Raw genomic sequence first — 12,167 nt, 5'->3', positions numbered from 1 at the left:
GGAATTAAGACAATTTGTGAGAGGTTTATCAATGTAATATCTTGAAGATTTGATTCCAAAATTTTAGTTCCCGATTTATTTATTTATTTATTTAATATGAAACAACGTTAGAAAACCAACGTGAAACTGGAATACTAGAAGCTATTATTCCATACACATCCCTAGTCTGAGAAAGGTAAATGTAAGAGAATGTTGATTTGACACCCAAGGACTGAGGATACTGAAAATCTTTTAGTGAACGTTTGGTTATGTATTTAGAATCAGGATTCAAAATTATTCTCGTTTTACGTGTGTTTTTTGTGAGAGAAAAACACTATAGAAAATCATAAATTATGATTCGGAATCAGAAACGAATAAAGTTTAAAATTATTCTAAGTATGATTTTTCTAACAAAAATTTCCCTTTTTTTATTTTTTATTTTTTCATTTCACAAATTATTTTTTGTTGATGACAATCATAACTTAATTTCATATAGTTTGATTTTCTTTGTAAATATCTCCCCTATCAACAGTAGGGTTGAGAAAATTAAGATAGAACATCTTTTACTATGTTTAAACTGTAACAGATACTAGACAATACTTACCCATATAGTATTTTTCTCCCTTAAAGCCGCTAGTTAATACATAGAGTCCGATAAGCATATCTTGAGTTGGTACATAAATTGAATACCTACAGTGAGTGATGCGTCATGTTTTGTCTGACTATTGAAGTATTAAAAACCTTATCTGATCTAAACATGTATTAGATGTCTTATTTCAGGACGAAATAAATATAAAGACGCGTTTAGAATTCGTTTCAAAATGATTTTATTTTTTTGTATGAAAATGAAAATGAAAACGTTTTCAATCTCAGACAAAAATCATTTTTGAAAATGCGTTCGATAGTTTTATCAAGATATTGTTTTTAATATAAAAAAACTCATTCATGTCTCTCTCTTTTTCTCTCTACTCAAGAGAGGAGAAAACGAAAAAAAAAAAATGAAAAACGACTAACGTTTGTCATTTCTCTCATTTTACACTAAACCAAAAAATCGTTTTCATTTATGTTTTTTATCTTTATTGCGTCAAACGCCGTTTTGAAAACGTTTTTATTTTTTCTTTCTCAAAAAATGTGAAAAATAAAAACGAAATTAATTCCAAACACGGCCTTTATGTCTCATTTTTCATTAAGTTGTTGGCAGGGGAGAGATTTACAAAGGGAATTGAATTATATGATATGCAACTCTAATTTTCAAAATAAAAAGTTAATTGTAAAAAAAAATAAAATTAAGACAAACAAATATGAGGTTTTTTATAAGGTCATTCATCGAGTAATTAGCACTGTTTACTTGTGCACTTGCGGGTATTGTGGTCGGTTACTTGGTTTATGTGTTTGGTATCATCAAAAATAAACTTAATGACGATGAAATTTTCTAATTTTCAGCCCTTTGAAATTTTGTAATGGCACTCATTTGAGAAATTGTGACTGTAAGGGCTCGTTCATTTCACCGATTCGAGTTTTTAGTTTTAGGTTTTTACAAAAAGCTCTCAGAAAATGTCACATTTATTTATTTATTTATTTATTTTGCTACAGTGAAAAGCTTTCAGAAAATGTCACATTTCAACTCGAATCCGCGAAGTGAACGAGACCTAAGATTGGCTCATCAGATGAAAGCGATGAAATTTTCTAATTTTCAGCCCTTTGAAATTTTGTAATGGCACTCATTTGAGAAATTGTGACTGTAAGGGCTCGTTCATTTCACTGATTCGAGTTTTTAGTTTTAGGTTTCTACAAAAAGCTCTCAGAAAATGTCACATTTATTTATTTATTTATTTTTGCTACAGTGAAAAGCTTTCAAAAAATGTCACATTTCAACTCGAATCCGCGAAGTGAACGAGACCTAAGATTGGCTCATTAGATGAAAGCTGTCGCCTTTTGTCTATAGATTGTTGGCTATATTTAAGTCCCAACTAAGATGAAAATAAATAGATAAATAAATTAATAATAATAAAAATATAAATAATTTGCCCAGTATTTGAATCATTGGATACATTTGCAAATACAGAGGTCTTCTTAGGATGAGTTCTCTCGATAAGTTGGTAACAATTAGAGTAAAAAGGTCATTCTACAAGCGTAATGCGTTTGAATCATAGAGCAACCACAATATATCATCCTAGTACAATATATGGCCAGTTTGGTGCTCAAAATTACGGAGATTTGGATATGATTAAATTTTAATACCGTGTTTAGTGAATATTTTTAAAAGAGTTATTGGATAAACTTTTGTCCATCCCTTGCTTAAATACCCTTAGAAGCGGATGTTGCTATCCCTACTGAAGCATGAGATAATTTTTTAACTAGAGAGCACATTGTGAAAAATATTAGGATTTATTTGTCAAATTTTATAAAATTTGGAGTCTAATTGTAATTTTTTAAAAATTTAGTGGTCAAAATACAATTTTTATATGAGAAATATATTTGCAATTTATATTTTTGCCCCTTAATTTTTAAAAGATTACAATTTGATCCCAAATTTTAATTTTTTTTTACAAAAACACCCTTATCCTAATAACACAACACCACACATGGGATTGGATTAAAGTAAAAAATTTAATGCTAGTCTTTTTTATACATTCCAATCCATTACCTTAAATTTATCCTATGGCCAATATGCATACCAAACGGGGCCTATATTTAATGAAGCAAGGTACTATTGACCACTTTTTTTTTTCTCTCTTTTTTCACTCATTTGTTACAGTCCAATGAAAAAGTAATGTTATGAGGCTCTAATCTTGGAGAAAAGCCAAGACACAACTGTCGGCCGCCCTTTTTTTTTAAAGAGAATTTTTTTTATTTAAATTCTTTGTGTGAGAAAAAATATTAAAGCAGAATGATTTAAATTTAAATACTAAACAACCTCTAAAAAAATCAATTGTAACTCGCCAAATAGGCAAGGTTGCAAGCTAATTTTGAATGCCGTCAGAATTTACCGATGAATTTTTCTCAAATCAAGTGGATCGACATTTTTCCAGTCAAGGGGAAAATCACAAATCTATTTACCAACAGGTTTCCATCCGCTATGAGGTGCCGTGTTATTTCATATACCACTTTTAAGTTCTTAATTCATCTTACAGTTGATTTGTTTTTTTTTTTTTTTTCCTTCTCTTCAAATTCAGTTACCAATTTAAGCAAAGGTACTTTATCCATCACAACTATAACAAGTACCATATGAAGCAAGGCAAACGACCAGTTTTACTATTTTTGGCCAGGCAAAAGCCGTAAAACTGAGAAAATCTTGACTCCAAATTGGGAAACCCTTGGTCGACTTGCAGAATAGTTGGATTCATCATTAGAAAATCTATAAAAGAAGGCTCTGGAGTTGGGCACTAGAAGCTGATTTGAAACTTTCATGCCGGCGACCAAAATTTCTCCCAACTTTCAACTAATCATTATGCACTTATGACGCGCTTCCCGTTGCTTCTAGCAAGTAAATATGTAAAATCCGAGGGGCCTAATTCGGTTGCCGGTGAACTAACATGACAAAACCTAGCGGAAAATGGAAATCAAGAGGGCAAAGAAGGCTCTGTTTTTATCCATGTAGGCATATATTAGTTTCAACTCATTCGACAAGGACGAATTAGAAAAAGAACAAAAAGGGGCTAGCATTTGAAAACATCTCAAGTTTAAAAGCACACCTATCCAGGAACCATAACAATCCAACTCTTCTTAGTTGGTAAGCTCCATAATGGCAGAAACAATGTCTCCATCTGCAGCCTTCAGTGCTTTCACAGCCTTTGACCTTGATACTCCAGCTTGTGTCATGACCAACTCGATATCCTTTGGTTCCACTCCAGTCTCATCTACATCTTCGTCATCCTGGGCCATGGCCGAGGACTCAGGTTTAGAGATCACGTGGCTGAGATCAGGAGCCTTGAACTGCTCTGCAGCCTGTGTCTGGAGTTGTGAGCTCAAGTCCTCGATCTTAGCCTCCCCGAAAATGACATATGTATCTGAGGTTGGACTCTTGAAAACATCTGGTTTTGAGATGACAAACAAGATCTGATTGAAGTATCGTAAGTGTTAATATGGTAATCAAATTAACAATAAAAGTGGATCAATTTGAAAGAAAACATAGCCAAAATACCGGAGTAGGAAAAGGTACTAACATTCTTGCTCTTTTTGACAGTCACCCTGCTAACACCGGGAATAGGCTTCATTCCAAGCTTTAGCATTGCTTTCCGACTCTTCTTTTCACTTCTACTCTGCTTTGACCTACCAGTTGCATCTCCATCATGTTGCCCTGTTATAACACAAAAGGATGAAATTCATTCAAAACAAGAATATTAAACAAGTATAGACAGGATAGGATCATGTTTCATTACAAAGTCTGAACTTTTGAGCAAATCCAAGGTCAGAGGGAACATCACATTTATACATTCTTTAGCTTGTTTTCTTAAATAAGCAATTAACATACAATATTCTATCAAAGCTATGAATAATGTGATGGAACTTAGCAATTTCAACAATATACAAAATCACTAACCCATAAAATAAAGGTTAAAGTTTGTTGTTTGATAAAATTAAAAAAAAAAAAAAAGTTGCATTCAATAGACTCATCAAACAACTCACACACCCATACCCACACACACACTCATGATGACTTGAACCTCCAACCTAGAGGTTGGAGCGGAGGGGCTCACAACCAACTGAGTTGCCCTCGCTCGTTGATTACATTCAATAGACTAATTTACTAACTAAAAATCATTCCACAAAATTTAGCCCAAAAACCAAATATCTCAATGTAAGCCCACTTCATCACCAGCATTTAAAGAAAAGTTACAGCACCATTGCAATAAGAAGTAATTTACTGCCTATAAACTTAGTAAACCATCTCCTGACATCTTGTCTGATTGCTTCATAGTTCAGAATAACACATTCATACAGAGTTTTCTCCTATGGATATCTGGTTTCTTACCTCGCAATAAATGCTGTTAATAAGAACAAATTAGCATACTGCCAACTGGGTTCTAATTAAAAAACAAAATAAATAAAAAACACTAAACTAAACTAAACGCAAGAGAACATGAATATAAATGTATGCCATCAACTTAGATCTTCATGTCCAAAACCAAGTACCAAAAGAAGCAATAAATATAGGAGGATGTGGTTAACACAAGCTTCGATTTTTTTAAGGCCCCTACCATGTCAGATTACGCTAGTGATATAGTAGTTACCCACAATCATGATAGTCATTCCATAACTATTTGTGGAAAATAAGTTTTTTTTATTTTTATTAATTGATGATGCTATTAAAAAGGTAGCCTAGAAAATAAAATGGAAAGAACAATAGAGAGAGATAGAGCATTCAGTTGCAAGCAATAAACTTTACCTTCAACTTCATCATCATCCTTGTCATCCTCCTCATCATCCTCCTCATCATCGTCCTCTTCATCTTCAACCGTAGGCTGATCAGGCTGCAGATATAATTTATTATTAACCCAAATACAATTTCAGGCAAGAAAAAGAGGTGAAAACAATAGACAGATTCTAATACAGTGCATTCACCGATAGTTCTAAATTAGCCTCGAGATTTATGAGCACATAATTTCTCAATACTAAAAAGATACTGCAGGAAAATAAGGAGCAAAATCACAACATGAGCAACAATGAAGGCAATATAATGAGCAATAAAGTGGAAATGGAAAGGAAATGAACTTGTCTCCTTCAGGACAAAACAAAGTTACCATTTTCAAGTTTAATATTGCTGTATAAGATAAAGGGTATTAACGTAATTTGGATACACATCTTCCAGACCCTCAAACTTGCAATTCAACAAAAGAATATTCGGGATATTCTTCATTTTATTTCAGAAAAATTTGATTTGAAAAGGAACATACATATCGAAGGAGAACCAATGAAAAAGACAACAATAGCCACTACAACTACCAATATAGTATGAGCAAAATGAAAATATAACAATAAAATAACTAAGAATGAAAACATTGTTGGAAAATCTTGTAAATTGTCAAAGCTACATAAAGCCAGTAGTGAAAAGACGGCAATTTTACTAACAAAAAAGCATAACAAAAAATCCAAATACCACTAGAAAAATCTCATCTTCAACGGTTTAAAGCTTCAATTTATGTTCGTTTCCATAGAATTCCTCAAAAGCAAATAATTGCGTAAACCAACTACCGGATCTTACAGAGAAAAGGCAAAAACAAACAAAAACGCAAAAAAAAAAAAATCAACAAAATTGGCACATAAAGAGACGATTAGATATAGCGTCTTACATCAATCTTTTCCTGTTCGAGATGAGCAGCGAGAAGCTCTTCCTGGGTCTGAGCAGTCATGATTTGGTTTTTAGGTTTCAGCCAAAGTCGAAGAGAAGAGTGAAATAGACAAGGGTAAGCTAGTCTGCAAAAACCCTAAAGCCCCAAAATGGCCGGTTTTATAGTAGCGTTTTGCATTGATGAAATTACGCTTCTGACATTGACTTCTTGCAAATTGGCCTCATGGTTTTCCAGAGACAATTTAAAATTACCTTAAAGAGAGGATTAGTATAATATTTTAAAGTTTTAAGCACAATTGCTTTTTAAATTTACCGTGGTTTAATAAATTATTTCTAAATTTTTAATGTTAATAATTAACTCTCAAACTTGTAAATTTAACAATGTGTCTTATTTTATTAAATTTGTTTAAATTTTTTATTAGAATTAAAAAATTAAAAGTTGAGAAATTGAAAGATTTGTGTTGTATTTGAATTATGATGTTAAAACTTTCACTCAATGTGCTTTTTGACACTAATTTTTATAATTATATTCAAACTGGAAATATTGCAACAACCGTACGAATTGAAGGACAACTCACTAAAATTAAAGTTTGGGAGGTGATTTGCTAAACCAAAACAGTTTAGCGGCAAATGGGCCAAAAATTAAAAAATTTTATCAATTACTCTTAATTAATAGCATTTTGCCTAATATAGTTTTGTAATTAAAAAATATTAATTAAGAGTAAATGATAAGAATCTAAGACGCATGCATTGTAAAGGATATTTGTCTCATTTTTTTCCTATGGTTCTTCATCCTGGTAAATTTGGAATGCCAATCCAACCCAACAATCCGAATGATGAAATCAATAAGAAGAAGATTGGCCTATTGTGGTATGAAATCTTACGAGTTAGGTTGGTTTGAAACTTTATAAGAGAATTTTTTTAAGGGAGAAAGAGAAAAATAGGCCAAGACTTGAGATGAATTAAAATTAATAAGTCAATAGTTTACATAAGTTAATAAATAAGCTAAATTACTGTTTTTATCCATAACTTGTCTGGCTATGAACCATAACTTGATAAGTTTGTCCATAACTTATCTAGTTATGAACCATAACTTGACAAGTTATGGCCTATTAATTTCTATAACTAAAAATTGGCCTATATACTTTCTTAAGCTTTTCATATTGACATATTTTCTACTATTTCCTTTTTTTTAATAAAAGGATAATGAAAAGGTTAATTGGGCTTGCTCGACTCAGCCTAAATAGACTTTCAGGTTTAGATTCTTGGGCTAGCCAGATCTGTGCACAATATTGGGTTTTGAGATTGTCTATGTGGCCAGCACATTTGAATTCTTTGGCCTTTCATTAGAAAATGTTCTAAAAATTGTATACTAGTTATTTGTAATTATACACCGAACAATAATGTCTTAATGTATTTTCAACTAAAACACTCATTTTCTCGAGCGTCTTCCCACCATGCAAGAGTTCTTTTTGTTAATTTAAATGAAATTAATCCATATAGGAATAATAATCTTCCACTAATTTTAGCTAACCTAGACAATCTTCAATACCTCATTCACCGTCGAATTTGCGTATATCTAGTTCCATGTTAAATTCGTTATATGGTAGTGTTGATTAATTGCCCAAGTAATCCACGTGGCTTCAAAATGGTCAAAGCTAGATGATGTGGCAGTTACAAGGCTTTACTGTGTGGTGGGCTGTATTATAGCACAACCGGTTAATATATGTAAAAGTGAGACTCGTATAGAACTCTCTGGATTTTTTCCTCTGTATTCATCATTCTTATTCCGCAAAACTGTAGAGAGAGAGAACTTAGAGAGAGAAAGTTCTTGTAATCTGTTGTAACCATTCTTGCGATCATAGTGAAGAAGCCATCGAGCAAGCTGCTGCTCAACGGGGACGTAGGTCAAAGTTCTTTTGGCCGAACCTCGGTAAATCGTGTGTGCACTATTTCCATTCCTTCTCTGTTCGTGATTGTGTTTTTCCTTTTCTTTGTTCTATCGATTACTAGGGTTTTTTCTCTTAGTATCGAGATCTTGGTTGGTAACTGGAGTTTGAAGGTTTCTGGGTTAATCCACAACAATTGGTATCAGAGCCCTAATCTTAAAAGGCTAGGGCAAAACAACCATGGGGACAACTCGATTCGATGTCGAAAAATTCACGGGAGAAAATGACTTCAATCTCTGGAGGGTTAAGATGAGAGCTCTACTGGTACATCAGGGGCTCGATGACGCGCTTCTTGGAAAGGATCATATGTCGGATTCGCTCTCCGACAAATAGAAGGACATTCTGTCCAAGGCACACAGCGCGATAATTCTCAGTCTTGGTGACGAGGTCTTGCGCGAGGTTTCATGCGAACCATCAGCGGCAGGGGTATGGCTGAAACTGGAAGGCAGGTACATGACTAAATCCTTAGCTAATAGGCTTTTCTTGAAAAAGGCCCTTTATACTTTGACTCTGGAGGAAGGTGGTTCTTTGAAGAAACACTTAGATGAATTTAATCGTCTAATCTTGGACTTAAAAAGCATTGATATAACTATTGAGGATGAGGATCAGGCTATCTTGTTACTAAGTTCTCTGCCAAGCTCTTTTGAGAACTTGGCAGATACCATGTTATTCGGAAGAGACTCCATTACCTTGGAAGAGGTAAAGGCGGCTCTAAATTCTAAAGAATTGAAGAAGAAACATGGAGTTAAGGAGGAAGCAGGAGGAGAAGGCCTTACAGTCCGAGGAAGGCCTAAAAGGAGAGACAACAGATCCAAAAGCAGGCCAAGATCCAAATCCAAGGGAAAAAGAAAATGCTTTATATGTCACAAGGAAGGACATTTCAAGAAGGAGTGTCCAGAGAGAAAGAAGAGATTCACTGAGAGGTCAAAGGAAACGGGAAATGCATATTTGGTTATAGATGGGTATGACAGTTCAGAATTATTGCTGCTATCAGAAAACGAGCCTGAAGGTGAGTGGATTATCGATTCAGGATGCTCCTTCCATATGTGCCCCAACAAGTCAAGCTTTATTTCATTCAAGAAGCAAGAAGGAGGACAAGTTCTACTTGGGAATGACAAGGCTTGTCAGGTGGAGGGTATTGGCGACATTAGATTGAAGCTGACAAATGGCATGGAGAAGACTCTCACTAATGTCATATATGTCCCGGAATTAAGGAGAAATATGATATCTTTAGGGATGTTGGATGCTCAGGGTTTCGGCTTCAAATCTGAGAAAGGAGTACTCAAAGTCATTAGGGGGTCACTCATAGTCATGAAAGGAATCCTCAAGAATGGCCTATACATCCTGGAAGGCAGAACCATCGTAGGTGAAGCAGCTGCTGCATCACAGGATTCATCATCAGTAACCAAATTGTGGCATATGAGACTTGCTCACATCAGTGAAAAAGGTCTAGAAGAGCTGCATAGGCAGGGACTACTCAACGGGGCCAAAACCTCAAAGGTGGGCATCTGTGAACACTGCATATATGGTAAGACATGCCGAGTAAGGTTCAATACAGGTATTCATTGCACTAAAGCTCCTTTAGATTACATCCATTCTGATTTATGGGGTCCCTCTACAGTATCTTCTCATAATGGTTCTAGATATTTTCTTTCAATCATTGACGACTTTAGTAGGAAAGTTTGGACTTATATTCTGAAAAATAAAAATGATGCTTTTAATAAATTTAAAGAATGGAAAGTCTTAACAGAGAACCAACTAGGAAAGAAAGTAAAGAAAATCAGAACTGACAATGGCCTTGAGTTTGTCGCAGAAGAATTTAATCTGTTTTGCAGGGAAGAAGGAATTGACAGACACCACAGTGTGAGAGACACCCCACAACAAAATGGAATGGCTGAACGGATGAACCGGACCATCATGGAGAGAGTGAGATGCATGCTGTCAAATGCATCATTACCAAAAACCTTTTGGGCAGAGGCAGTACAGACAGCAACTCATGTGATCAACAGAAGCCCCTCCCGAGTAATTAGTAATAAAACTCCTCAGGAAAAATGGACAGGTCACCCTCCAAAGCTGGATCACTTGAGAGTATTCGGTTGCACAGCTTATGCTCACAGTAAGCAAGGAAAGCTGGATCCAAGGGCAATCAAATGCATGTTTTTGGGGTATCCATATGGAGTGAAAGGTTACAGGCTATGGTGCAATAAACCAGGATACGAGAGGGCAATAATCAGCAGAGACGTTGTATTCAATGAAGCTGAAATGTACAATGCCAAGACGCCCAATGCAACAAACACAGAGGAACACAACCCTCAGGATAAACTAAGGCTGGAGGTGGAGCCACAAAGCTCAACCAACAACGAAGTTGAAGAAGAACAGACGCAGGGAATCAGGTAGAGGAAATAGATCCTTTGGCTGACTATACACTTGCAAGAGATAGAGTGAGAAGGCAAACCAAACCCCCTGAGAGATTTGGTTATGCAGACCTCACTCATTATGCTCATAGCATTACCGATGGCACAACAGACTCAGAACCGTCTAACTACTATGAGGCAGTAAAGAGCGAGGAGTCAGACAAATGGATTAGCGCTATGAAGGATGAACTTGAGTCATTACATAAAAACAATACTTGGGTTTTGGTGGAGAAACCGGCCAAGCAAAAGATTGTGGGATGTAAGTGGGTATTCAAGAAAAAGGAGGGCATCGAAGGAGTGGAGCAAGCAAGGTATAAGGCTAGGTTAGTAGCTAAGGGGTTTACACAGCATGAGGAGGGCATAGACTACAATAAAGTCTTCTCACCTGTGGTAAAACATTGCTCAATAAGAGTTTTGTTAGCTCTTACAGCTCACTTCGATTTGGAGTTGGAGCAGTTAGATGTTAAAACTGCTTTTCTGCATGGAGAGCTCGAAGAAACAATATACATGCAGCAACCTCAAGGCTTCACAGCACAGGGAAATGAAGACAAGGTGTGTCTCCTCAAGAAATTATTGTACGGGTTGAAGCAATCGCCCAGACAATGGTACAAGCGTTTCGATGAATTCATGCTATCAAATAAATTCGGAAGAAGCAAGCACGATCACTGTGTCTACTTCAAGAAGGGGAAATCAGGTACATATATCTACCTATTACTATATGTAGATGATATGTTAATAGCCTGTCAAGATATGGAAGAAATTCAAAAGGTCAAGGGACTTTTGAAGGGAGAATTTGACATGAAGGACCTAGGACCAGCCAGAAAAATCCTAGGTATGGAGATAACCAGAAATAGGAAGGAAGGCAGATTATTCCTTTCACAAAAGGGCTACATTAAGAAAGTATTGGAAAGGTTCAACATGGCAGACTCAAAACCAATTCTTACTCCTATGGCTCAACACTTCAGACTATCATCATCAAACTGTCCATCATCGGAGCAAGAAGAAAACTACATGAAAAAGGTGCCATATTCCAATGCAGTGGGAAGTCTAATGTACTCAATGGTTTGTACAAGACCTGACCTAGCTTATGCAATAAGCTTAGTCAGCAGATTCATGTCTAATCCAGGAAAGGATCACTGGGAAGCAGTGAAATGGATTCTGAGATACCTCAGAGGAACATCAGAGGTAGGCCTGCATTATGGAAGGAACGACAAGCACAAACAGGGAGTATCTGGGTTCGTGGATTCAGATTATGCAGGAAACTTGGACAACAGGAGATCACTTACAGGCTATACATTCCAGTTCTATGGCTGCACAATCAGCTGGAAAGCAAATTTACAGCACGTCGTAGCTCTCTCAACCACAGAAGCAAAATTCATTGCTGTAACAGAGGCAATCAAAGAAGCTATATGGTTAAAGGGATTTGTTGAAGAACTGGGGATGGCTCAAGAGAGTGTGAAGATTTTTTGTGATAGCCAGAGTGCTATTCATCTGTGCAGGAACTAAGTTTACCACGAGAGGACTAAGTACATA

At 35.6% G+C, this 12,167-nt stretch overlaps 1 protein-coding gene across 1 annotated transcript; it reads right to left on the bottom strand.

Moving 5' to 3' along the window:
• Positions 1-3,542: 3,542 nt before the first annotated feature.
• Positions 3,543-6,401, bottom strand: LOC21386057 (nascent polypeptide-associated complex subunit alpha-like protein 1). The gene is made up of 4 exons (XM_010107824.2): positions 6,273-6,401; positions 5,369-5,453; positions 4,146-4,279; positions 3,543-4,038 (listed from the first exon to the last, which is right to left on the bottom strand). The coding sequence occupies exons 1-4, from the start codon at positions 6,330-6,332 to the stop codon at positions 3,706-3,708; spliced, it is 612 nt and encodes a 203-aa protein (XP_010106126.1). The 5' UTR covers positions 6,333-6,401; the 3' UTR covers positions 3,543-3,705.
• Positions 6,402-12,167: the final 5,766 nt, after the last annotated feature.

This window comes from Morus notabilis, unplaced genomic scaffold (genome assembly GCF_000414095.1).
Source record: "Morus notabilis unplaced genomic scaffold, ASM41409v2 Scaffold3287, whole genome shotgun sequence".
Taxonomy (NCBI): domain Eukaryota; kingdom Viridiplantae; phylum Streptophyta; class Magnoliopsida; order Rosales; family Moraceae; genus Morus; species Morus notabilis.
This window is presented reverse-complemented; position numbering and strand designations above follow the sequence as displayed.